The sequence below is a fragment of the Peromyscus maniculatus genome, chromosome 22, assembly GCF_049852395.1.
Source record: "Peromyscus maniculatus bairdii isolate BWxNUB_F1_BW_parent chromosome 22, HU_Pman_BW_mat_3.1, whole genome shotgun sequence".
NCBI classification, from domain to species: Eukaryota; Metazoa; Chordata; class Mammalia; order Rodentia; family Cricetidae; genus Peromyscus; species Peromyscus maniculatus.
The window spans coordinates 19,232,660-19,260,106 of record NC_134873.1 but is presented as its reverse complement, the minus strand read 5'-3'; the positions used below and the strand labels follow the sequence as shown (position 1 = coordinate 19,260,106).

The 27,447-nt window shown below is 50.9% G+C and overlaps 1 protein-coding gene across 3 annotated transcripts in view; it reads left to right on the top strand.

Moving 5' to 3' along the window:
- Positions 1-27,447, top strand: part of Efr3b (EFR3 homolog B) — an 86,665-nt gene that overhangs the window by 46,509 nt on the left and 12,709 nt on the right. For all 3 annotated transcript variants that reach the window (XM_006981414.4, XM_076559583.1, XM_076559582.1), the window contains exons 4-17: positions 1,425-1,575; positions 14,101-14,222; positions 15,111-15,260; positions 16,401-16,535; positions 16,937-17,015; positions 17,799-17,934; positions 18,081-18,242; positions 19,331-19,442; positions 19,743-19,794; positions 22,631-22,803; positions 23,169-23,244; positions 23,521-23,682; positions 24,980-25,111; positions 27,332-27,399. In XM_006981414.4, the coding sequence (XP_006981476.1) occupies positions 1,425-1,575; positions 14,101-14,222; positions 15,111-15,260; positions 16,401-16,535; positions 16,937-17,015; positions 17,799-17,934; positions 18,081-18,242; positions 19,331-19,442; positions 19,743-19,794; positions 22,631-22,803; positions 23,169-23,244; positions 23,521-23,682; positions 24,980-25,111; positions 27,332-27,399 (1,710 nt within the window). The remainder of the gene's footprint in view (positions 1-1,424; positions 1,576-14,100; positions 14,223-15,110; positions 15,261-16,400; positions 16,536-16,936; positions 17,016-17,798; positions 17,935-18,080; positions 18,243-19,330; positions 19,443-19,742; positions 19,795-22,630; positions 22,804-23,168; positions 23,245-23,520; positions 23,683-24,979; positions 25,112-27,331; positions 27,400-27,447) is intronic.

The following is a 27,447-nucleotide window of genomic DNA, read 5'->3' as shown; positions in this document are numbered from 1 at the left end:
GGAGGGTGAGGCATGCCTGTCCTGGGTAGGAGGAATGCCAAGCCAGGGCTTCCACTCACCAAATGAATTCTAAGAGGCAATGCTGCCTTTGTGTTCCAAAGCCGCCATGGAGAGCTGGGGCTGTAGCTCAGTGCTAGTGTGCTTAACAAGCGTGTACAAAGCCCTGGGTTCCACCCTAGCCCCTCGAGAAAAAGGACTTGATAGATAAACGGATGACATGATCCATTTTTTTAGTATACCCAGAGATGACTATTTCATAATCCTTAATAATTGAATTTAGTAATATTCAAGGATTTAATATCGGGCTCAAGCTCATAGAGATTACAGAAATAAATTTTGTACAAGTGGAAAAGATTTCAAAGTATAGAGTCTTTTCTTTTTTTAAATGACTGTTTTGTACAGAAGTTAGTGCATGGATGTTTTTAGTAATTGGTGTCCGATGGCTGTTTTTAAAAACAGGTCTAGGGTCTGGAGACATGGCTCAGTAGGTAAGAGCACTGGATGCTCTTCTTCCAGAGGACCCAGGTTTGAGCTCCAGCACCCACAGGGCTGCTCACAACCATTTGTAATTGCAGTTCCAGGGGGTCCAATGCCCTCTTCCAGCCTCCAAAGGCACCAGGCACACATATAGTGCCCAGACATGCATGCAGGCAAAACGCTCATATGCATAAAATAAATAAATCTTTAAAAATAAAAAATTTTAAAAACAGGTTTAGAAGACACCATGGGCCGGGTGGTGGTGGCGCACACCTTTAATCCCAGCACTCGGGAGGCAGAGGCAGGCGGATCTCTGTGAGTTCGAGGCCAGCCCGGTCTGCAAAGTGAGTTCCAGGAAAGGCGCAAAACTACACAGGGAAACCCTGTCTCGGGAGAGAAAAAGAAGAAGAAGAAGACACCATGGACTCTGTGACTTTGTGTGGATGTGCCAAGTTGGTTTGGGGCTCAGGTGGTTTACTAGAAATTTTCTGTGGTTTGATGGCCACCACAGAAGTATGGTTAGGACCTGGAGGAGGCCAGGTGATTCCTCCTAGGTATTTGTTTTATTGACTCGAACATTTTTGTTTGTTTGTTTGTTTGCTTTTTGTTTTTTTTTAAGACCCAAAATATCAAGAGTTTATAAATATCCTCCTCGGGTTCAAAGATGCATTTGATCTGGACTGATGAGGAGGATCTGGTCTTTGGGCTCATTCTTAGTTATACGTGTAGCACATGAACTTGACCAGGGAGCCTTAACATTCTTAAGCACCTCTTGCAGCTCGGTCTCACCCTGATTCTCAGTTCCAGGCTGGAGTGAACACTTGTTAGAAGCACCGCACAGACACTGGCAGCCCACCGAGGCATCTCCTCCCCCAGATACTGCCCTAGCCAGGTGCGATAGTAGGCGAGACCGAGACCGAGTGAAGCCACCTTGCCTCTGTCCTCAGGTACGTGTGTATCGCCATGGAGGCGCTGGACCAGCTACTCATGGCCTGCCACTGCCAGAGCATCAACCTCTTCGTGGAAAGCTTCCTTAAGATGGTGGCCAAGCTGCTGGAGTCCGAGAAACCCAACCTGCAAATCCTGGGCACCAACTCGGTAAGGGGTGGGGCTGGGGACGCGGTGGGTGGGACGGATTAGATGACCTCTGGGTCAGTCTGTTCCATCATCACTCCATTTCTGATTCTACCCCAGTGGTTCTCAACCTTCCCGACGCTGCGACCCTTTAATACAGCTCCTCATGCTGTGCTGACCCCCAACCGTAAAATTATTTCATTGCTACTTCATAGCTGTAATTTTGCTGCTGTTATGAAACATAATAAAAACATCTGATATTCAGGATATCTGATATGCGACCTCCAAAGGGGACTCACCCACAAGTTGAGAACTGCTGCCCTACGCACAGTATATGTCTTGTCTTAGTGTCTTTCTTTGTGTGAGCAAAGAGGCATTGTGTTTTAATTTCAGTGAATATGCTTCTTGCATAAGTATGTGATAAAATAGTCCTTAAAAATAAAATGTGCTGGAGTTGGAGAAATGGCCCAGTAGTTAAGAGCACACAGTGCTCCTACAGAGAACCTGAGTTTAATTCTCAACGCCCATCTTGGCCTGCTCACAACCACCTGTAACTCCAGACATCTCTGGATTCCTCAGGCATCTGCACACATGTGCACAGACCCACACATATGGGCACGTAATTAAATATGATAGAATGAATCTCAAAAATAAAATAAAATTCATGGGCTGGGTAGGATGGCACACATCTTTACATCCCAGCACTGGGAGGCAAAGGCAGATGGATCTCTGTAAGTTCAAGGCCAGGGAAGGCTACATAACAAAACCCACATCTCATGATAAATAAATAAGGTCCTGCTCCTTAGACTGATGACTTCTGATTTTTTTTCCTAATAAATTGTCCTCATGAATAATTTTCAGTAAGGGCCCAAGAAATAGAAAGGCGGGACTGAACCTGGGTCATTCTGTGGAGGGTGGAGGTGCCCAAGGCCCTTATGACTCAGTGTTCCATGGGTCACCATTTGAAAGCTGGTCTCACTTATATGTCCCTTAGAGATAAGAGCTCAGAGATGAAGGCCCCAGAGAAGAGAGGAGACTGTAGGGAAGCAAGAAATAGGCTGTGGCTTTAGGTCCGCCCCTTCCCAGCTGGCTGATTTATGTAGGCTTTGGCGTTTCTACCAAAATCTCTAGCGAGCTGAACTTGGTCTCTGTGGGTCCCCTGGGCTCTGTTGCTGGTGACAGTACCAACAGATGCTACCATGACATGTTATGATTTATGAGAGAATCGGTAATAGGCATGCTAAGGAGTTCCACTATAATGTGTGTGTCTAAATGTTCTCGAATGTTCTGGCTGCTTTATTTTTGCTTGTTTGGTTTTTTGTTTGTTTGTTTGTTTGTTTGTTTGTTTTTTCAAGACAGGGTTTCTCTGTGTAGTTTTGGCGCCTGTCCTGGATCTCACTCTGTAGCCCAGGCTGGCCTCAAACTCACAGAGATCCGCCTGCCTCTGCCTCCCAAGTGCTAGGATCAAAGGCGTGCGCCGCCGCTGCCGCCGCCACCACCACCACCACCGCCGCCCGGCCTGGCTGCTTTCTGTATCTCTTGCCTTTTGCCTTAGTCCCAGCGCCCCTCCCGCTTTAGAGCATGCTTTCAGCTCCAGGTCTTTAAACAGCTCAGATGCAGCTATTCTATGGCTTTAGTGAGTCCTTTATCTTTCTGCAGAGAGAACAGAAAAGTAGGAGAATTTTTTCCTTGGTGTTCCTAGCTAGGTGTTTCTGAATATTTCTTTAATTTTTTTTTTTAATGTTTACTGATTTCCTTGGTGTATGTGTGTGGGCATGAACTAGCCATCGTGAGCAGCTCATAGTCAGAGGAGAAGTCACAAAGGTTAGTTTTCTTCTTAACACCTTCTGGGTCCTGGGGATTGAACTCAGGTCGTCAGGCTTGGCAGCAAGCCTCTGTACCTCCTGAACCATCTTGCTAGCCCTGTTTCTGAATGTTTAATCACATAGGCCATGACTTTTCTCCTGCTCTGTGACAGAGTTGCTTTAACTGGAAGAAAGTCTCCAAAGAGTCCTTTGCAGGACCTGATGTTCTCTTCCCTTTACACCAGCTGCCTTTGACAAATTACATCTACAGCAGCTAAGGGCGAGGCCCTTTGTCATGTTGCCGGGGCAACAGCTTCATGTACTGTTTTAGTTGTCGTGTTTAAGATAACGACAATCTGGGAAAGAGCATCTGCATGGAAAATAAACCAGTCACCCTGCATCCACGGGGGGCCACAGAAGCAGGTGGCCGGGCAGCTCTTGTTTTTCTCAAAGGGAATCCTAGCCCATGGGGCAGGTATTTATTATCTACAGCCTTGAAAATGCCACCTCGTCTGAATTCAACATCCCGGTGACTCAGTGTCTTAGCTGGGGAGCAGGCGGCTGAATAACATGACGCCTGTGCTATGACCATGGAGATTAGCGGGGGTGGCAACCCGAAAGAGTTCAGCTGAACCTGCAGTGGGCTGGGATTCCTACTTGGAGGTAACCCTTCCTAGGGTTGTTCTTCATTTGGACGCTCTGGCCAGTTATCTACGCCAAGAACCCCCAGGAGAGCCCTGCTTCGAATTATTTTAGATTTGCAGGGACCCCAGTGCCCGCCTTGCTCTGCCTTGGGATGTTTAGCCCAGGAGTGTCAGTCAACAGGGTCTTCACAGGGATCTGAAGCTTTGTGGGAGCTAAGGAGAGGTTCCGGTTCCTTTCTTCTTTACCCAGCATCCAACTCCTTTTAACTGTGTGTTATTTAGTCACTGAAACACTTTTTAACTTGTAAGAAGGTTTCGCTGCCAGGAGAAGAAAAGAGAAATCAGATGTGGTAGGATGGCCCTGTGGTCTCAGCACTCAGGGGGTCATGGGAGGAGCTTATCTCAACAACCAAAAAAAAAAAAAAAAAAAAGGTAAGGCGACCGGAGCAGACAACGTGAAAGTCAAAATAGCAATGGTTCTAAGAACTGCTGAATCACGAGAACGGTCTTGCTGAGGCAAAGAGGAAGGGACGGCAGAAAAAGACCAGCAGCTCCCAGGCTGCAGGAGAGGTGAGGTCCTGCCTCTGCCCCCAGGTTCTCTGTTGTCCTGTTCTTGACAACAGAGAGTTTACTCAGCGCCTTCTGTAGAAGGGGAAGGGCTAGCTCTGCCTGGAGACACTTTGTTGGTACCAAGTGAGCCCCGCAAGGCTCGGATTCCCTTTTCAGGCCAGGGGAGAGCTGTTTGTGCAGGGTCACTATCTGGAGTAGACGCGCTCTTTGTTCCCAAGCCCTTAATCACCCTCGGTTTTCCACACGTTTGTGAGAGGCATTGTGAGGACTGGTGATCTGCCCCAGCAAGCTTGGCGCCCTTTGTTATATGGAAAGAGCCAGAACTTTGATCTTGAAAGGGTGGCCCTGGCAGTGTGCTCCTGGTCTTTCAAATGTCGTGTGTTTGGAATTGTCAGTTTGTTGTCATGGAGACCTTCTTCATCACGGCTATGTCTTGAACAAGAAAAAGAAACAAAATTTCGACTTTATTCTCTGGTGATTTCATACATTAAGTAACTAGCATTTTAATAAAAACCATGTCTGGGGACTGGAGAGATGGCTCAGAGGTTAAGAGCACTGGCTGTTCTTCCAGAGGTCCTGAGTTCAATTCCCAGCAACCACATGGCGGCTCACAACCATCTGTAATAAGATCTGTGCCCTCTTCTGGCCTGCAGACATACATGCAGGCAGAACATGTATGCATAATAAATAAATAAATAAATAAATATTTTTTAAAAAATAAACATGTCTGAGGCTGGAAAGGTAGCTCAGTGGTCAAGAGCACTGATTGCTCTTCGGGAGGACCTACATTAGATTGCTCGCAATCTCTTATAACTTCAGCACCAGAAGATCTGATGCCCTCTGCTGGCCTCCTCAGGCACCTGCAAACATGTGCATATCCCCACACACAGACACATGCAAACACATAAATAAAGAATAAAAATAAATCTTTTTTTTTTTTTAAAGTGACAGTCGGGGTGAGTGGTCATTCTGGTCATAGTGTGCCTATAAGACAAGTATTCATTAACTCCATTTTATAGGTGGGACAGTTGAGGCCAAGGAAGTGTAAGAAACTTGCCGCAGGTCACCCTACTGATCATTGGAGGAGTTGGAATTTGAATGTATAGTTGGTCTCCAAACCCATCCTCAAAATACTAATAGGGGGTACCAGGTACAGTGGTACCGTTCTTGTATTCTTTGCACTTAGGAGATAGAGGCAAGAAAATCATTCATTCCAAGCCATCTTGAGCTGCAAAGCAAGACCTTGTTTCTGTCTTTGTCTTTTAAAGCCAAACAAATAAACAAGAAACCAACCACAAAGGGCTGGGCTACAGGTCACTGATAGAGAGCTTGTTTGTGTGCAGAAGGGGCAGCGTTTCTTCCCCAGCACAGCAAGTAAGCAAAGAAGGAAAGACAGAAGGAGGAAGAAGGAAAGCCCCCCTATAAAGTTCTGTGGTGGTTTGAATGAAAATGGCCCCCATAGGCTCCTAGGGAGTGGCACTATTAGGGGGTGTGGCCTTGTTGGAGGAAGTGTGTCACTGGGGGTGGGCTTTGAGGTTTCAGAAGCTTCAGCCAGACCCAGTGTCATGCTCTCTTCCTGCTGCCTGCGGATCCAGCACCATGTCTGCCAGCACGCCACCATGCCTTCCGCCATGACGATAATGGACGAGACTTCTGAACCTGTAAGCCAGCCCCAATTAAATGTTTTCCTTATTAAGAGTTGCCATGTGCTTCTCACTTTGGAGAAATAAACCAGAAAAAAAGAAGAAAAAAAAGGTGGTGGAGGAAAAGGTGAACACTGCAAGAATACTCATGCTTCTCACTTTGGAGAAATAAACCAGAAAAAAAAAAAAGAAAAAAAAAGTGGTGGAGGAAAAGGTGAACACTGCGAGAATACTCAAAAGGGCTGAGAGTTGCAAACGCCAAGAATGGCTTTGCATAGTAAATGGAATAGAACAGCTCTGAACTATAGCTTACTTTTCTGGGTTTGGTCTGACAGAATGATTGAATGCTTTTGTACAAAAATCAGAGCCTTACAAAGGATTTCGTGAGATTGTAAAATGGTGTGCCACTTTGGCAAAACAGTTTGGTGGTTGGTCAAAATGCAAAACATTGTTACTCTGTTACTCAACAATTCTACCCTTAGGAATATATCCTCAAACTACTGAAAATGTGCACCTATGAAACATGTACATGAAGGTTTACAGCAGTATGTTGCTAATAGTAAAAAAGTTAAAACAACTCAAATAGCTATCAAATACTGGAGAGAAATAAAATGTGGCTTATTCATACAATAGAATATTATTAAGACATAAAAATGAATGAGAAACTCACAGATTAAATGACTTTGGTGAACCTTAAAAAAAAAAAAAAAAAAAAAAAAAAAGAAGAGTTGCCATGGTCCTCCAGGCAGTGGTGGCGCACATCTTTAATCCCAGCAGTTGGGAGGCAGAGGCAAGCAGATCTCTAAGTTTGAGGCCAGAGCGTGGTCTACAGAGCAAGTTCCAGGACAGCCAAGGCTACACAGAGAAACCCTTTCTTGAAACAAACAAACAAAGAGAGTTGTCATGGTATCCCTTCACAACAATAGAAACTCTAGCGAAGACAGGTTCCAACTATGTCCCAGCCTGGGTTGGGCCCTCTTAGTCGTGAGTATGGCTATGGCCTCTTGGCCATAGCCCCCATGAGGCACCCCATAAGAGACCTGAATCAAGACCCCTACCTAGCATGTCCTCTCTGGCTCCTCATGTCGACCCCTGGAGGACTCAGGAGCAGCATGGAGTGGGCTAAGAGCTGCCCCCCACGGGGACACCACAGACTGGCACTCTCTGACCCGGTCACGTGAGCAACTGGATTGCCGTGCCTGTAGCCACCAGGCTTCCAGGTTGAGAAGAAACGCCTTCTACCACACCATCAAAACAGTGGCTTAGGGATGCGGCTCGCAGAGCCCGGCGTGGAGAGGATGCCTCTGTTTTAGCTAGCCCTTTTGCCAGGCTTCATGTTAGAAAGAGAGCATGTGGGCTGGAGAGATGACTCAGAGGTTAAGAGCACTGACTGCTCTTCCAGAGGTCCCGAGTTCAATTCCCAGCAACCACATGGTGACTCTCAATCATCTGTAATGAGATCTGGTGCCCTCTTCTGGTGTGCAGACATACATGCAGGCAGAACACTGTATATATAATAAATAAATAAATCTTTAAAAAAAAAAAAAAATCCGGGTGGTGGTGGTGCACACCTTTAATCCCAGCACTTGGGAGGCAGAGACAGGAGGATCTCTGTGAGTTCGAGGCCAGCCTGGGCTACCAAGTGAGTCCCAGGAAAGGTGCAAAGCTACACAGAGAAACCCTATCTCGAAAAACCAAAGAAAGAAAGAAAGAAAGAAAGAAAGAAAGAAAGAAAGAAAGAAAGAAAGAAAGAAAGAAAGAAAGAAAGAAAGAAAGAAAGAAAGAAAGAAAGAAAGAAAGCGCGTGCTCTCTGTGTGGGCAGTCAGGACTGGGGTGAAGGACACCACCCCAGTCCCTGTCACAGCTGGAGCCGTGCAGGAGTGAGAACAGGATGGTGTGCAGCTGAGCCTTGTGGCTGGAGCGTCCCGGGCAGTCCTGGACTTTAGGGTTGAGGATTGGCTTCCAGAGATGGAACCACGGTGGCGGCGGCGGGATCACCCATCCAACCGTTGATCCGACTCAAAGCCACACCAGTTCCACCCTTTAGAAGAGGTGGGCCAACTATCCGTGGGGTCAGCCTTGAGCAATGCCATAGCTGTGGACAAGTTCATTCTGGCGCAAAGGATACGGAGCCTGTGGAGTCCCTGGCCCAGACTCCAGGGGGAGGAGGGGGAGGGGAGGGGCTCCTGGAAATATAGGTACCGAAGCCCTGTCCCTGGGGAGGGGAGACAGCAGAAGTTGACAAGCTGTCCAGGTAGGTTCAGTGCAAATTCAGGGAACGTGTGTGTGTGTGTGTGTGTGTGTGTGTGTGTGTGTGTGTGTGTGTGTGTGTTTGCGTGCGCGCATGCGCGCGCGCGCTCATGCAATCTCTCTCCCCCCTCTCCCCCCTCACACACACCATTTAAAAATTCATCTTTTTTAAAAAGGTGTTTTTATAAATTCAGAGGGCAAAGTCGGAACTCCCAAATTTGAGGCCCGGTTGGACCCGTCACAAGCGAGCTGACCTAGAGTCATCCATTCACTCGCCAAAGGCCTCGATTTCCTTTTCTTTGTAATGGGGCGAGTGTGTGTCCTGCCACACTCACTACCTGATGGAAAATTAGACCAGATAACGGGGGGCAGTGGCAGCCCGAAAATGGTGTCCCTCGGGATGTCTGTGTCCGGTGCCTTGGAACCTGTCACTTTATAGGGGAATGGGGTGTCTACAGCCGTGAGTTACTCAAGAGGCTGGAGAGCGTGCTGCGTTATCTGGGCTCGGGGGCTGGAGCGGTTCTAAATGCTGTCCCGTGCGTCTCGTAAGAGAAGTAGAAGGATGTACCATGGGAGGAGGCAGGGCAAGAGCATAAGGGGTCCTCTCTGTGGGAGTACAATGCACGGAGTATTTCGCTTGTCTCTCGGAGCACGCTGGCATCAACCACTCTTGCCTACGCCCCGCCTCCCGCTCCATGGACCCCTGGCGTTTTAGAGGAGGCACTGAAGGCAGGTGTAGTGGTTCATACCTGTAGTCCCAGCACTTACAGTCTGAAGCAGGAGGATTGTGAGTTCCAGGTAAGCCTGGGCGATATAACCAGACCTCTTCTGGAAAAAAATAAAAGATGACATGGCCGGCCTGGCTGCTTGTGATGGAAATGCCTGTGTCTGAACAACAGCTTCCTCAAGGACTTTTCCCCCACCGAGACAGGGTTTCAATGTGTAGTGTAGGCCTGGCTCTCACTTCGTAGACCAGGCTGGCTTCGAACTCACAGAGATCCACCTGCCTCTGTCTCCCGAGTGCTGGGGTTAAAGGTGTGCTGCCTCAGAGACTCTTACTTGGTGTCTGTTGAATACTTGAAAGTTTGCAGCTGAGCAAGGTGTAGGTTAAGCCAAAGCAAACAAACATCAATTAGGACGTGTCTACCTGAAGTTTGGCTTACTGATCAAGAGGGTTAGGGCGATGCACAGCGGCCTGGGTGGAGTACTGTTTTCTGAGTGACGTGTGGAGTGTTTTCCTAGTAGTGCGTGGAATGTGTCTATGTAGCATATCATCCCCGTGAATGTCACTCCCTGTGACCACAGAGCCGAATCTTGTGGAGGCAGGGGAAGTGGAAGTTCCAGAGAGTAAGTGGTAACATGCATTGCATTCAAACAGTCTTGGATTCTTTTCCCACCCTTCTCCACTTCATTCACTCCCCCAGGAAGTGATCCATGTAAGGAGAGGAAAACAAGGGTTTAGCCAGTTCCTGTGTGTGTGTGTGTGTGTGTGTGTGTGTGTGTGTGTGTGTGTGTGTGTGTGTGTGTGTGTGTGCAGCTGTGGCTCCTGGAATCCCCTTGGGTTCTGCTCCCCCCCCCACCGCGCTGCATCAGGTGACCTCTACCCACGTGGCTTGGCTGTCACCATGGAACCCCTTGCTCCCACCCCTTTGCTCCAAGCTCACACTCACCCTCGGGTACCACGTCACTGGAGAAGCGGCTGCCTCTCCTTTCCATTTCTCTGTGCCTTCTGGGTATCAATTTTTGTTGTGTTTTGGGGTTTGTGTGTGTGTTTGAGACAGAGATCCCATGTAGCCAAGGATGGCCTCAACTCACTTTGTGGTGGGGACTGTCCTTGGACTTGTCCTGCTCCTTCATACTTTCACTTCTCAAGTGTCGGGGTGACAGGTCGGGGTGACTGCACCCAGCTCCTCGCTCAGAATGTCGGTGTTGCCCACTCCAGTCCATGCTGCCTGTCTGGGCTCTGGGCTCGAGGGTTTGGAGATAACAAAGGTGACGGTGTATCCAAACCTACACCACAGTTGATGGAGCTCAGGACATCCAAACCTACACCACAGTTGATGGAGCTCAGGACATCCAAACCTACACCACAGTTGATGGAGCTGAGTATAAACACCACCATGACGGCCATAGAGTCATTTCCTGGTCGGGTCTGGTTGTTCTGTGTGTATCTTCGGTCATCTTCGTGACTGCCTTATGAAGTAGGGCCTTGTATCCACTTCGCAGAGAAGGATGCTGCCAGTGGTTAGGGTCTGGGCTGGGTATTTCCAGCTTCTTGGTGTCTTATTTGAGAATGAAGTAAAGTACAAGCCCACACAGACTGCAGAGTAGCCCAGAAATTCTATTTAAAGGAGAGCAGTAGAATAGGTTAGAATCCACTTCGAGAGAGCTGGGGTCCCAGGGATGTTAGGGCGTCCATTTACTAAGTTTAAGTGGAGGAGTTTGGAGGTGCGGTATGGGTGTTTCTCTATTTTGGTTGACAGGATTAGATTGGGTAGGCCACTGCTCATTTGTACACGTTCCTTACCATAATACATCTGAGTTTAATCCTATGCATGCTCAATAGTTCACAGGCACAAGATGGTAAAAAGGGGATTCACCCTAGAAGTTTCCTTTGAGGGCTTGGCCGCTTTATTGCACAGTCCCTCAAAAGCAGTCTAGGTCAAATGGGACCATTGGCCCTAGCTCCATAAAAACGGGGCATTATCATGGGGATGTTAGAGGGAGTCATTTATTTCTACTGTTTGAAGCTTGAAGAGAGTATGTGTATAGCCCAAGCCAGGGGGAGTCCCAAGTAACGAAGATATTCCTTATGCCTGCCTCGAGGGAGTAAAGACTCAGAAGTTACAGAGCCTGTCCTGTGCTCCATGAAAAAAAAAGCAAGAATGAGATGGGACCAATGCTAGGCAGAGCACTGTCTGTTCTTCTGGACTTTAGGGCAAGCCAGCATTTTAAGAAAAAAAAAGGGGGCCTCAAAGGCTGGGCATGGTGGTACACTCCTTAACCCCAGCATTGGAAGGCAAAGGCAGGCCAGCTTGATCTACATAATACGTTCCAGGTCAGCCGGGGCTACCTATGAGACCCTGTCTCAGAGAAGAGGAGGAGGAGGTGGCAGCGGCCTTGGGTTGTGGAGGAGGTGACTTGGGGACATCCTGTCCATGCTGAAGAACCTGAGCATCCTTTGCAGCCTTCTCCAAATCGAGCTTCACTGGAACCATGCTTTAGCCGAGGCCACAGGCACACCTGGGGGGGTTAGGAAGGCCACAGAGCAAGGGCCTGCTTCACCCCTGTTTCCAGAACTCCTGAACTGGGGTGGAGTCAGTTGTCTTGGAATGACATGCAATCCTGCTATATCTCACCACATCACCACATCCATAAGGCAAGCAATGCCAGTTTTATTTGTTGCTAATACTAGAACATGCTCTCTCAGATGTACAGGTGCATGCATTTCAGCTGTGGCTTGGGAAGATAGACCTCCTCACCCACTTTGGGTGTTGAACTACTATCAGTCGGCAGAAAAACAGCTGCATATTTTACGGTTTGTGTCAGTCACTTCTATGTCACGGTGACAAAATGTCTGTCACGACGTGTTTAAAGGTTGTTTTGTGCGTGGTTTCAGAGGTTTTGTTCATCCCAGTGGGGATGATGTGGTAAGCAGCTCATTCTCTGGGACTGAGCTACGAGATATGCCTGTAAATGCAACAGTGGTACACACGCTGTGGGGGTAACCCACTGCCTTCCGAGTGGGAAGAAACCAAGGTCCGCTACTGTAGATCCGCTCACCATCCCCAGAGGCAAACCTACTCTGACTGTTTTGCTAATAGGACTTAGTGTCAAACCGCCCTCTAAGTTCACATCTCCACCCACAGATTAGTGCAGCTCTTAGTCATCATCTGAGGAGCATCTTTATGTAGTGGACGGTGGTTAAGGCGGAAACTCACATCGGAACCCGGTAGAGAATAAGGATCTTCGGTGTGCGCAGTCACAAGTGGAGTGTCTGTACCGTTCCCTCTTCCTCCAAGGCTCAGGAAGCCTCTCAAAAGAGGGGGCAGGAAGATTGTAAGAGCCGTAGCTAGGGAGGACCGGAGCAAATTAGCATATTCTGGGCATAACAGGACGATGGGGTTCATCAAATCACAGCAACTGTGGCTGTCTACTCAAGGCCTGTACATGATCAAGCCAGTCCATACTCCAGCGTGGAGGCAGGAGACGCCTACAAGGCCAACCCTAGCTAATGAACTATTGTTAGGTGGTTGCTTCTGGGGGAGGGATAGTCAAGTTTTTGGTTTCATTTTTTAAGAGTGTGGGCAGGTTGACCATCCAATCATCCAGTGGATGGCCCCCTACCCAGGAGTATATGAGCAGCATAATTCAGTCATGAAGTTTGGAGGGGAGGCGTGGAGGGTGGATCTGGGGAAAACTGGGGGAAGGAGTCGGGGTTATAGGATAATATGTTGTATGCACACATGAAATTCTCAAAGAATAAAAAATGTAAAACTGTAATAACTAATGAGACTACTGGAAGCTGATAATTTACATCTAGGATAAAGTTAGCAACTTTTAAGTAGTTAACTAGACACAGATTAACAATTAATATCAAATACTATGAAAGCAAACCAACTAGATACCTTGAGAAAGGATTGTGTGTGTGTGTATTAAACCAATATTTGAGAAATTATATAACGTATTGTCAATCTAAGCTCTCTTTTTGAGACAGGGTCTTACGTAGCCCAAGCTAGCCTCAAACTGCTATTTAGCCGAGGATGTCTGTGAACTTCTGACCCTCCTGCCTCCACCTCCTGAGTGCCAGGAGTACAGACCTGTGCTGCCCCACTCAGTTTATCCCATTCTGGGGGTGGAGCTCGGGGCTTATGCATGCTAAGTAAGTACTCTGTCAATCAAGCTGTCTGTCTAACCCATTAATCTAATCTTCTTTTAGAGCTGTTTGGGGCTACTAACGTAACATCAAGCAAAAGGAATTATGTTAGTTTCAAGCGGTTTATTCTGTACGCAATGCTTGCCTCTCTGGGGGATGTGATTGAAATGAGTTTCCTGTTTAGAGCTGGAGACGCACAGTGCAATACAGTCCAGCAGCGGAGAATGCTGCTGGAGATGAGAGCCAAAGCTGGGCATGGGGCAAGCAGCTGTAATCCCAGTCATTGGGAGGTAAAGGTAGGGGGCTCAAGTTCAAGGCCAACATCTGCTACATGAGATCTTGTCCCACAGAGAGACGGGGAGGATGGGGGATGGGAAGGAGGCTACCAAAATGGCAAATCGTTTTTAAACACTCAAAATCTCAACAGTTTTGAAGTCAAATGTTCGGATTTGCTCTCCTGTCTCAGAATTCAGTCAAGGAGGTGTTCCACGCGTGGACCCAGCTCTCCTTCGGTCTCCGAATTGTGCTTCATTCACTGTGCGTTCGTCCTCCAGGGGGGTGTGCCGCAGTATGCAGGGGGAGCCATCATTTGCTTTCTCCTCCCTCCTCTGCCCTGCCTCAACAGGAAAGGTCATGGTTCCCAGACTTTTGTGTATACGAAAGCTGAGCAGCATTCGAACTCAGATCTTGCTTGGGGACACTCAGATTCCAGGGGCTGAGCGCCGGCCTCACATGCCAATTCTCTCCCTCTGCCCTGATAGTTTGTGAAGTTCGCCAACATTGAAGAGGACACCCCGTCGTATCACCGGAGCTATGACTTCTTTGTGTCCCGATTCAGTGAAATGTGCCACTCGAGCCATGATGACTTGGAAATCAAGACTAAGTGAGTAGCGGGAGGCGGGGGCCCTGCGGGGCTCCCAGCAGAATCATCCAGGGGCCTTGAAGGGCTTCGGCGCTGGCTGACCAGTCTGTCTTCCTTGACTCTCCTTCTGGCCTGCGGTTGCCAGGGATGGGTGGGCGTGAATCAGAATGGGGCTCTCCCGGCAGGTGGTTCTGAAGGAAAACTCTTTGGGGCCAGGAAATAGGGCAAAATACAAGATAACGGTGGTCCCCTGAGCTGAACTTGAGGACCAGGAAGAAAACACACCTGTGTAGCATACACACAAACCTTTCACGCACATTTTTAACAAAATGTGCATTTGCAGAAACAACCTACTTGCCAGTGTCTACACCCCTCCATAGAGTCCAAGTCCTCAGGCTGGCTCTCCCTCACGCCGTCTTCCGGGTCCTCCCACCCACTCCTCCTCCTTCTGCCATGCCGCCTAGGACACGCAGGACACTCCCGCCCCAGAACGTTTGCACAGTCTGCCATGTCGGAAGCTGCCTTCCGTGGGTCTCATAGCTCGCTGCCTCCCCTCTGCCGTGGCTTTGCTCACATCAGTGAAGTCCGCCTGGCTGTCCCCACACTCACCCCATTCCTTCTGTATCCTGCTCTGCCCGCCCCCCCCCCACCGTGGTTTGCATCCCCTTTAACAAGTTTCATCGCTCCCCTCTTACGTCTCTGACCCCTTGCCCGTGGGGCCCCACGAGCTCCCAAGCTACAGGAGGACAAGGGCCGCGCGTTGCTCATTAATGTATCCCAGTCAGGTCAAAGCCCATGAGGAGAAGCCTTTGTGAGCAGTTGCGTCCCTAGATCTTGAACTGTGCTCCTCTCCGGGCTGTAGAGATGCTCGCTCGGGGTGTGGAGCCGCCTCCGTCTCTTTCCGTACAGAATCCGAATGTCGGGCATCAAAGGCCTGCAAGGGGTCGTGAGGAAGACGGTGAATGATGAGCTGCAGGCCAACATCTGGGACCCACAGCACATGGACAAGATCGTCCCGTCGCTGCTCTTCAATCTGCAGCACGTGGAAGAGGCAGAGAGGTGAGTGGGGTGGGGGTGTGTGGGGGTTTCCCCTCTCCGAGCACCACTCCCATCCAGGCTGCGGGAACACGCCTAAGCTTGGGCTTCGTTCGGGAAGGGGAAAACCCAGCTCGGAGGCCGGGGGAACCCGGCTTTGTGGCTTGTTCTGCGAAGCGTGCAAGGGCTGGCTCCTTCCTTGGACGCTTTTGGAAATGGCTTCTGCCAGCCTCTGGACCCCTTCGGTTCCCAAATAAGGAAGCAGGAGCAGCAATGAGTCTGTGCCACCTGAGTATACGCGTTAAGCTGGTGAGGACACAAGCGACAGGTTACCCTTGTGCCCCTCCAGAAGCGGCGAGCTAAGGAGGTTTAAATGCCTTCCGTGGTTCCAAATGCTAGACTTCCTCGGACCTTCCTGTCTCCCTTCATGATGCTGCTTTAGACCTTAAAACATGACTGCTTGACCAGCCATGGCCACTGGAGCTGCAGATGCTGGATTCTAATCTCAGAGCCCCCCAAAGCATCAGACTCATAACGCTCCCTGACCCTTGCTTTCCGCTGTAGAATGGGATGGATGGAAAGGTTCCCTTTGCTGTCTGTCCCCCCCCCCCCACCACCACCACCACCACACACACACACCTTGGCCTTGTGCTTAGATGCTTAGTCTTTGGGTCTGGGCTGTTAAACCAGCAGAGAGAAGCGTGCCCCCTGCTGGCTGTTTCTGATATCACAGCTCACACCCGTCTGGGGCTTTGGTCTCTTAGAAGGGGAGTTCTGTTCAGAGAAGGTACACTCTGATTTGCGTGTCATTAGGTCACGCCCTAGCCAATCACTGTTCCTTTCCTTTCGTCTCCCTCTTTCATCCTGTCTGCCTTTCCTCTTTTCGGACCCCTCCCAACCCTTAGCTATATATAGACCCTTGAGGTCTGCAGGCCTCCAACTCTGCAATCCAGCCCACCCTGAAGTGTTTCCATGAAAATAATTCTATTGTCCCCCCCCTCCCCCAATCTTCTACCCCCAGCCCCCTTACCCTGACTAATTGCTGACCTGGTGTAGCTTATCTCAAATTCCTGCTTGTCCCGGACAGAAACCCAAAGGTATACAATCCTGACTCCCAACTTCGCACCTCATCCTTTATCCACGTGGCTCTGTCTGTCTCCACAGCCGGTCTCCCTCGCCCCTCCAAGCACCAGAGAAGGAAAAGGAGAACCCAGCAGAGCTGGCTGAGAGGTGCCTGCGGGAGCTGCTGGGCCGGGCAGCCTTCGGCAATATCAAAAACGCCATCAAGCCTGTTCTCATGTGAGTTGAGTGTCCCGCCCCAGCCCGGAAATGTCCCACTGCCAGATGACTGGTCCAGGTCCCCCGGATCTCCTTGCCAACTGGTCCCCTCTGCCAATGTGGGAGGAAAAGGAGATGGCACTGTCACGCTGTGGTGAGGTCACCCCCTCTTTTGGTGTCTGCATACCCTGTATCACATAGCGAGGCTACCACAAGTGGCCACGCGCAGTTTGTGGTGATTAACAGGAGGGTACCCAAAACTGGACGAAGGTGCCAGCTTCTTCATTCCTTCCTTGCGTCAAGCTATGGACCCTCTACTGTAAGCCCTTCCGTGGTTGAGCACTGCCAGGGACTCTCAGGAGGTGTCACTGGCCCTCCGAGCTCATCCCGTCACCTTCACCCTCGTGTCTTCTCCCTCGTAGCCACCTGGACAACCATTCTCTTTGGGAACCCAAGGTGTTCGCCACCCGTTGCTTCAAAATCGTCATGTACTCAATTCAGGTACGGTAGCTTCCCTGATGCAGCTAGTGCCCCACCCACCCACCCACCCCTCCGTATCCTCATTTCATCATTCCCCCTCCCTTACCACGCCCCCAGGGCACTTCCGGGTGCGGGACAGTGCACGAAGTGCCAAGCCACGTGTCCTCTGACTTCCCCCAGAGACCCTAGCGGCCGCAGACCTTGCTGTCATCACCCGGCTGTGAAAAGGGAGGCCAGTTTAATGTTTAGTACATCCGAGGTCGGCATTTTGATGAAATAAAACGAAAACGAATTCCTAGAGAAAAATTAAATGGCGCAAAAAGACAAGCAGCCTTGCACGCCCTGGCTTGCTGAGCGTTCCCGGCTGCTAGGCTTCCTTTCCTTCTGGCCCGCCCTCCTCTCCGCAGCAAGCGGTGTTATCAGTCAGCTCGTGCATTGGCACTGGGCCCCCCAGCCACACTGTGCAGCACGCAGCTGAGCCACGGGGCTTCTCGGGGTCCTTGCCAGTGAGACCTAGGGACAAGGAGAAATGGAAGACAGTATTTTGAAATGGATTTCTGGTCCCTTTTGAAGTAAAAGGAATCGGGGGAGGGGGGGAGAATGTGCAAACACATTTCCCGGGATTTGGCTCGGTGTTTGTGGGCTGGGTTGGGGGTTGGGGGTGAGTGCCGCAAGACAGAAAAAGAGTGCGCGGTCTGGGTGCCACCTCAGTGTCCGCGGGCCGTGGGATGTCGTCTGGGTCCCCGCAGGAGGCTGCCTTTGGGGTGGTTATTTGGGGACCATCACGTCTTCCTTCCCCCACAGCCGCAGCACTCCCACCTGGTTATCCAGCAGCTCCTGAGCCACCTGGACGCCAACAGCCGCAGCGCGGCGACCGTGCGCGCCGGCATCGTGGAGGTCCTATCGGAAGCTGCGGTTATCGCCGCCACCGGCTCTGTCGGTAAGGGGGTCCGGAGCAGAAGGCGAGGGGCAGGGGGGAGGAGCCGGCGTTGGGTTTAGGACCGACTGGCTGAGCGGGCTTGGGTTTAAGGGAGAGCAGGAGGGATGCCCGTCCTGACTTGCGGGTCCCTCCCTCCCGGCGCCCAGGGCCCACGGTGCTGGAGATGTTCAACACTTTGCTGCGGCAGCTGCGGCTCAGCATCGACTACGCGCTAACCGGGAGCTACGACGGCGCTGTGAGCCTGGGGACCAAGATCATCAAGGAGCATGAGGAGCGCATGTTCCAGGAGGCGGTCATCAAGACCATCGGTAGGGAGGGGGCGGGGCGGGGCGGGGCGGGGAGGGGCCACGGAGGCTCGGGGGCGGGCTCAGGAGATCTGGAGGCGGAGCTAAGGGAGCAGAGCTTAGGAACCAAGGCAGCCCCGGGCAGAGGAGATGGTGGGGGAGGCTTGGTAAGGGGCCGGACTCTGGGGGAGGGACCCGGTGAGGCTGGGAGGAGGGCGGGGCTCTGGGGGAGGGACTTAAGAGGGGGCGGGGCCCGGTGAGGCTAGGAGCGGAATGAGAGTCTGGGAAGAGGTTGCCAGGGTCGAGCAGGGCCGGTGGTTCAAGACATGGATGGCGGTGCTAAAAGGAGGGACCCTGGCCAAGCTTGGAGAGGGGAAGAATTCTAGGGGGAGGAGTTAGTCTGGGGCCTCGGAAAGGAACTTAGGAAAGGAAGGGGTCTTGGGAGAGTGGAGTGGAACCTAGACTAGAGATGCTCCTTGTAAGAGGAAGAGGACCACGCCTCCCTCTACTGTAGCATCTGCTGTGTGACTGTCTAGCGCTATTATGTTATTTACGGACATTGGGGAAAATGGAGGCAGCCTATGATACACATGCCTGGCTGGCCCTGGGTTTCTCCGCCAGGCCTTCCTGCAAAGGAAGACTATTCCTGTTGATCCCATCCTCATGAGGCGTGCCTAGTGCGTCCACGGCGGGGCCATTGGAGGGGAGGTGGGGATTAAGGAAGCAAAGAGGAAAGGAAGAAAGCTATGGAGACTATCTGTGCCCTGGAGAAATATAAAACCACAATTACCATGGACTCCTCCCTCTCAGAGGTCTCTGTGCTATGCCAGGGACTCATTGCCGGAGAGTCAGGGCCGAAGCAATGAAACCAGAGAGCTGCCCTGCGCCCCAGGCCCTGTCCTCCAGTGAAGGAGCCCTGGCTGTGACCACAGCCTCAGTAACAAGGGAAGAAGTGGGATCTAGAAGAGTCCTCTAGGATCCTCCACACTCCCTTCCCCCAGGAGGCAATTTCACAGCAGTCTGCCTGGGCATCAGTGAGCCTCACTCTCTACCCAATTCAACTAATATACTGAGCCTGGGGGACAGCTAATGCTCTGTTCTCTCCCTCACAGGCTCTTTTGCCAGCACGCTGCCCACCTATCAGCGCTCGGAGGTGATCCTCTTTATCATGAGCAAAGTCCCGATACCGTCCCTGCACCACCCGGTGGAGACCGGAAGGACAGGGTTAGTCCGCGGCCTTTCTCCCAACCTAGACTCTCTGGTTCCTGGTTACCCACCTTACTTCTGTGGGTCTTCTCTTGACTCCAAAACCCCTCAACAGTGGGGGTTGTAGGTCCCACGGCAATTTCTCAGGCTCCCTCCTCACTTCAGGGAAATCATGGGTTCCCTGGTCTGGCTTCCTGGGTAACCCAACAAGATAAGCCTCCTGGTGAGAAAACTCATCGGTGGCAGAACTGATGGGGGGGGGGGCGCAGCGGGGACCCTATTGCCATCCTTCTGAGAGTGCTCATCTCTGGCTTACAGGGAGAATAGGAACCGGCTGACCCAGATCATGCTGCTGAAATCTCTCCTTCAGGTGAGCGCCTCCTACGCCCATCCCAGCTCTGCCTCTGTGGGACATGGCTCCTTTCAGGGGACCGAGGCAGTAAAGGGGTGTTACATACTGCACAGACGCCCAGCTATTAAAGAGGGTAATGGAGGGACTGAAACCCAGCCTGACCTCCACTAAGTTGTTCGGAGCCAAGTGGAAACGGAATTCTTTTTGTTTGGTTTTGTTTTTTGAGTCAGGGTTTCTCTGTGTCGCAGCCCTGGCTGTAGACCAGGCTGGCCTCGAACTCACAGAGATCCGCTTGCCTCTGCCTCCCCGAGTGCTGGGATTAAAGGCGTGCACCACCACGCCTAGCTTAATGCTTTTTTTTTGTTGTTTTTTTTTTTGAGACAGGTTTTCTCTGTGTAACTTTGCACTTTTCCTGGAACTCACTTTGTAGACCAGGCTGGCCTCAAACTCACAGAGATCCACCTGCCTCTGCCTCCCGAGTGCTGGGATTAAAGGCGTGTGCCACCACCGCCCGGCACTTTTTTTTTTTTAATGGTCATTCCGTGTGCCGATTGGTAGTCTAGTCACTATAACCTGGTGGGTCTTGAGATGACTCCTCCCTCACTGCCCACCTGGTGCCCTTCCCTAGGTCCTGTCCCTCTGCTCACCACCTCCCCCCCCACCCCCCCACCCCCGATTCACCATTGACATTCATGTCTCTGTCACCTTCCGGACACCACCTTCTTCCTCTGTGTTTTCTATGCGCCTCTTTGCATCTCAGCCTTCATTGCTGGAGTCTAGTTCTGTTGTTCACAAACACCATTCCCTCAGCCAGCGGGCCAAATATGTAGGGTCCGTAGGGAGTGTGAGAGGTCAGCCACCATGAGATTCTGAAAACCTGTATTTGTGTGTGTGTGTGTGCGAGCGCGTGCGCGTGTGTGTGTGCGTGCGTGCGTGCGTGCGTGCGTGCGTGCGTGCGTGCGTGTGTGTGTGTGTGTGTGTGTGTGTGATTTATTTAGGGCCTCCCTCTGTGGCCCTGGCTGGCCTTGAACTTTACATAGCCTATGCTGGCATCACACTCAAAATCCTCCTGCCTCGGACCCACGAAGTGCTGGGATTGCAGAAATACGTTCACTGCCATACCCAGCTTTGAAATTTGTTTTTGTAGCAAGCTCCCTGCCCTAGCCTAAACTTTGGACATCTCATGACCAGGTTATTCTCCTCAATGTCTCTATGTCCACCTTCAACCGTCATGAACACCAGGTGAATTTTCTGGAAATACCATTTCCAGTTCTCTCCTTATTTCAGAGGAGATCTCAATTTCTAATATGAACATCTAACTTTCAGACTTTTCCGAGCAAAGTTCCCAGTGGCCTTCCTCTCTCTAGACCAGCAGTTCTCAACCTGTAGGACATGACCCGTTTGGAGGTTGAAAGACCCTTTCACCGAGGTCGCCTAAGACCATTGGAAAACACAGATATTTACATTACAGTTCATAACATTAGCAAGATTAGCCGGGCGGTGGTGGCACAGGCATTTAATCCCAGCACTGGGGAGGCAGAGCCAGGCAGATCTCTGTGAGTTCGAGGCCAGCCTGGTCTACAGAGCGAGATCCAGGATAGGCTCCAAAACTACACAGAGAAACGCTGTCTCAGGAAGAAAAAAAAATTATAGCTATGAAGTAGCAATGAAAATAATTGTATGGTTGGGGGTCAGCACGACGTGAGAAAACATTAGGGAGGTTGAGAACCACTGCTCTAGACTGTTCCTTGCACCAGCCAGCTCCGGTCTCTGTTCCCAGCACGCCAGTCTGTACAGACCCCTCACTCCATGTACGCCTTCTCTTCCCTCTTCTCCTACCCTCATCCTCTACTGCATTTGTTTGGCTGCTTTGCTTTGGTAGCACTGGGGATTGAACCCGGGACCTCACACGTTAGGCAAACGCCCCTCCACTGAGTATACTTCCCGCCCCACTCACCCACTCAGGGTCCTTTCCCAAAGCTCTTTTGCTCCCCCCCACCCCCAGACAGGGTTTCTCTGTGTAGCTTTGTGCCTTTCCTCGATCTCGCTCTGTAGCCCAGGCTGGCCTCGAACTCACAGAGATCCGCCTGCCTCTGCCTCCCAAGTGCTGGGATTAAAGGCGTGTGCCACCCCCACCCGGCCCTTTTGCTCTTATACCTCCCGTATCTAGTTGTCTATTCTCTCCTTGGTCTTTGTAACCCCGCAGTTTTGCCGAGTTGACCCTTGTTAATTTGCACCCACTGTCTTATGTGACCGTCTGGGGGACGCTCATGTGCCCCTTCAGAGAACATTTGATGCTCTGGGGCTGGGCTGGCTCCATGGAAACCTTCCGAATCCTCAGAGGTACCATTCTGCAGTATGGACTTAACAGAAAGTGCCTTTTGCTACTCTTGAGCATCTGGCATCATGCATGATGTACCTACCTGTGCCGACTGATTTGAGTCGGAAGGCGCCATTATCACAGTGCTGTGCTGACTGTCGGGTACGCAAACGGACTCTGCCACCCAGCTGTGAGTTAGTTCCTCTGCCCTCTAAGTTCTTGTGACTCCTAGTCTTAAAGCGTTTGTAACAAAACAGCTGGCCGTTCACCAGTTGTTCCCTGGCCAGCTAGAACTTTGAGGGAGTCCCTGACTCTTGCCTTTCTCTAGTGCTCGTCCTTTACTCACTTTCAGCACTTGCTGCCCCTGCATACTCTCCCCATACATGTCAACTGAGCTGCCCTGAGTAGATTTTCCAGGGGACTCTGTGCAGAGAATGGGACACTTTACACCAGAATTCTGGCTGCTTCTTCATCTCATCTCTACACCGAGAGAGACAGTGTTCCTAAGTACGCCCGTCCCGGGCTTCCTCCCAGGTATCCACAGGATTCCAGTGCAACAACATGATGTCAGCCCTGCCCAGCAACTTCCTTGACCGCCTTCTCTCCACCGCCCTCATGGAAGATGCAGAAATCCGCCTCTTCGTCCTAGAGATTCTCATCAGCTTCATTGATCGCCATGGCAACCGCCACAAATTCTCTACCATCAGGTGAGCTCCACATCTCTCCTCCGGTGGATGTGTGAGGGGGGAGCCCCCCAATGAGACCTGTCTTCTTGGCCAGTAACCTCACACCCAGGTGGGAGGACAATTTGGACGCAGTGAGACTCACTATAGAGTTCATCCCTGGCTTTGGTCCTGGAGAGCATGAGCCAGAGCGTGCTTGTGCCCTGGCTGGGGGCTGGAGAGAGTGTGCACCCAAGAGAAAGAAACAGGAATGTGAGAGCTTTGGAGAACATGGAGACTGGGTTAAGAGCCAAGGCCAACCTACGGCGCTGGGGATAAAGCTTGGTGACACCATGTGAACTCAGGTTGGCCTCACACAGGGGTTAAGAGGCTCCTCTGTCCCTTCATAGCACCCTCGGTGACATCTCGGTCCTGAAGTTGAAAGTGGACAAATGCTCCCGGCAGGACACTGTCTTCATGAAGAAGGTGAATATGACCAGAAGACACAGAGAGCCCCAGCAGAGGTCAGGTTTATTAGTCCCAGTATTCCAGCATCTAAGCCACTGTTGGACCACTGGTCCCAGAGCCTGCCTCCTCCCCTCTTCAATTGACCAGATTAACCAGTTGCTGAGGATGGAGATGGGTACTACACACAGCGATCACCTCCCTTCAGATGGGCCTTCCTCCCCAGTTCTCTTTGCCCCCCACCCTGGGTTCACCCCACTGACCGCCGCTGTCCTCTGCCCCTGCTCCTGCCCCCAGCACTCCCAGCAGCTGTACAGACACATCTACCTGAGCTGTAAGGAGGAGACCAACATCCAGAAGCACTACGAGGCGCTCTATGGCCTGCTGGCACTCATCAGCATTGAGCTGGCCAATGAGGAGGTGATGGTGGACCTCATCCGACTCGTGCTGGCCGTTCAGGTGGGGCCGGATGTAGGGAGTGCCAGATGTGAGGAGTGCCAGATGTGGGGGGTGCTGGATGTGGGGAGTGCCGGAAGAACATCATAGGGAGGGGCCTGGTGTGGGGAGTGCCGGATGTGGGGAATACCGGATGTGGGGAGTGTCGGATGTAGGGAATACCGGAAGAGCGTCACAGGGAGGGGTCTGTCTAGCAGGTACAAATAGAGATACTCTTCTGAACTTGCTTGGCAGTTGTTTGTCTGGGGACATTGTACGTTGGTTGGTCATTCCTCCATGAAGACCCCAAACCATGTTCTTGTCTGGGAAGCCCCAGAAACAAAGTAATTCATGGCTCTTGTTCATCATTAAGGTAAAGAGGACACAAGGTCACCCAGAATCACCACCTCACAGGGTCTGAGTACCACCCCAAAAATTCCCAAGGGGTCATCCAAAAGCCCCCAGGTGATCCTGAAACAAATGTGTTCATCTAAAAATTCTCTCATTCTCAGACTTACTTGTTCAGAATTGCCACTGGTGCTTGTTTAAAAAAAAAAAAAATGCACATTACCCAAACTGGAAAGCCTGTGTCCCAAGCCTGGGACCTGTGTCTTTAACAAGCCTCTGTTGGGATTCATAGGCAGCCAGTGTGGTACTAGGTAGGACCTGAGACCTTCAGGGTCTGCCTGGATACTAGTGCATTGCCACACAAGTTGAGGTGGGTCCTTCAGACCTCAAAGGCTCCAGTCTCCTGGGTCCTGAAGTCAAGTTGCCATCACATTCTTGAACTTAGTGACATGTGTCTTAGGTCATCTTTGTGACCATGCCAGATCCTGCAGGCCAACCTAGATGTTACGATTTTCTTTGTTTACCCAAGAGGTAGAATTTGGGACTCCTTTGAGTCCCAGTCTCCTGGTGATTCCCACAACTTTTAGCGTATGGACCCAATTTAACAAGACAATCCAGTTGTCTAAGCTTTAACTTTGCTGAAAGAAATGGCAGCTAATGGTAGGGTTACTGCTAATGAGGAGGGTTTGGGCAGTGGTGGTCACCACAGCTGAAACAACAGAGTGGTGACATGAGGTTATTGCCTCTATGCTTAGTAGGGATTCACGAGCCTCCAGCTCATGGGTTATTCCAGGGACCATGCTCTCTAGCTTTATAAGGATGACCCTTGCCTCCCAGAAGGTTCTAGGTCAAAGATTTAGTCTAGAAAGATGAGCCATCTCTAGGAAGACTGAGGAGAGGTCAGGTGGGAGGGTGTAGACTTTGGTGTGGTTTGTCAGGGAAAAACTCCGGAAGCCTGTCTATGTTACCGCAGGATGTGGCCCAAGTCAATGAAGAGAATCTGCCTACCTATAACCGCTGTGCGCTCTACGCTCTGGGTGCAGCCTACCTGAACCTCATCAGCCAGCTCACAACGGTGCCTGCCTTCTGCCAGCACATCCACGAGGTGGGTGTCCTCGTGATCCTGAGAACTCAGTGAGCCCTTGAGCATTAGACATAGGCCTAAAGATCCTCAGTCCTCAGCCTCCCCAGTAAAGGGGTCTCTTACACCTGCCCCCTACCCACTGTCCTCAGGAAGCACATGACACACACTCCTCCAACTATGTGGATGGAAGCAACTTGAGAGGAGTTTGAAGAAGAGCTGGGGATGTGACTCAGATCATAGAGTGCTTTTGTAGCATACATAAATCCCTGGGTTCAATTCCCAGACCACATGAATCTGGTATGGTGACATAAGCCTATAATCAAGAAGTCTCAGAGGTAAGGAGACCTTGGCATAACAAGCCTAAGGCCAAACCTGGGCTACATGAGACCCCCTCCCCACCAAAAAAAATTTTAGGAAGCTGAGCATGGTGATAGAGACCTGTCGTCCCAGCCATCCAAGAGGCTGGTGATAGAGGATATCCAGCCCAGCCCAGTCTGGACAACACTGGAAATATCTTAGGGTAAAAGCCCTTGACAAGCAAGCCTGATGGACTTGAGTGCGACCCTGGAACTCATATAAGAAATCCAAATGCAGTGGTACACACCTAAATCCCAGCACTCCAATGGCAAAATGGGAGTCAGAGACAAAAAATGAGACATGAGCTCGTGGGCCAGCTAGCCTGGAATATACAGCGCAGTGGCAAAAGCCAGAGAGACCCGGTCCCGACAAAGTGAAGGCAAGAACCAACTCCCAGAACCTCCACACATAACTGTGGTGTGTGCATTCCCCTACACACACACACACACACACACACACACACACACACACACACACACGCACACGCACACGCACACGCACGGACACGGACACACAGACACAGACACAGACACACGGACACATGGACACACACAGGCATGGCACACGTGCCAAATAATTTAAACAGCAAAGAAGCCTGTCCCAAAAAAGACAAGGATTTTGTCATGAACACCCTCCAGTACCACAACAGCAAAAGTGGAACTGTGAGCCACAGCTACATAAATTAAATACTTGTCAGAATTTCTCACATCTCCTTATCAGGATCATCTTCTTTTCCTCTGCTGAAATATTCTAACGCAAATCCCAGCTCCCTCTGCATGAATTTAACCTACCTGTCCGTATGAATCGGGAGAGAGAGAGGGAAGGAACAGTGGCATCTCCCTCCAAGGCTGCCACGTTGTCACTTAGCTAATTCATTTTGAATCTCTCCCTGCCTTGCTGTTCTCTAGTAGCCAGTCTAGTCCATCAGTCTCGGCAGTTGCATAAAGGTCTTTTAAAACCTCCTGAAGGCGGCTGGAGAAATGGCTCAGCAGTTAAGAACACTGACCACTCTTGCCGAGGACCCGGGTTCCATTCTCTCCTGGTAGCTTGCAATCTGTCTATAGCTCCATTTCCAGGGGATCTCACACCCTCTTTTGGCCTTCACAGATACCGGACATATGAGCCTAGTACATATACTTGCATACAGGCAAAACATTCATATATGTGAGGATTTTTTTCTGACTTAAAATTTTTAAGTATTTTAGGTGGGCTCGTAGGATGTCTAAGGTTAACTTTAAGATTCCAGGTCTCTGCTGGCCTAAGCTGGCTTGGGGACATGAGGGCAGGTGCTGTGCCACTGTACCAAAGACTTCCCAAGAGTGTTGGACTCTCACCGGCTCCAGGCCGATAAGGAAGCACAAGAAGTCCCCTTCACTGGAAAGAGCGGGGCTGTTGCCACGTCACACTCACACACCTGCATACTGTCTATCTCCGGCTTCTCGCCACTTAGGTGGCTTTCACAGCTCTTCCAAAAACACTGACGAAGGCTATGGGGGAGATCTCAAGCCTCTCAAGCCGCCAGTGCCCATCAGCCAGACTTTTACCTCAGCCAGACTCGGCATGTGGCGCTACCCGCATTCCCTTTTCCCTGGCGTGAGTTGGAAGCCCAGGACTAAGAAAGCCCAGCCTCTTAGGAATGCAGTGCCCCGCACTCTGAGGACACGTGACACGATGTGCGTCATCAGTGACGACATCTTGAGCAGCAGCTCCCCTCCCCAGGGCCGCTCTGACGGCGACTGGGGAATCTGGAGTCTCCCTGGAGATGCTCTGTGTGTTGCATCTCCAAGGATGCTGGGTGGAGGAGGACCCTGAAAGGGAGGCTGCAGCTCTTCCTCGCTCCTGCTGGACCCGGATCTCATCATTTGTTCCCTTCCAAAATTCCAGGTCATAGAGACCAGGAAGAAAGAAGCGCCATACATGCTTCCCGAAGACGTGTTTGTGGAAAGGCCCAGGTAAGAACGGTACCGGGGGTGTGGTCAGAACGGGAGAGTGGGCAGTAT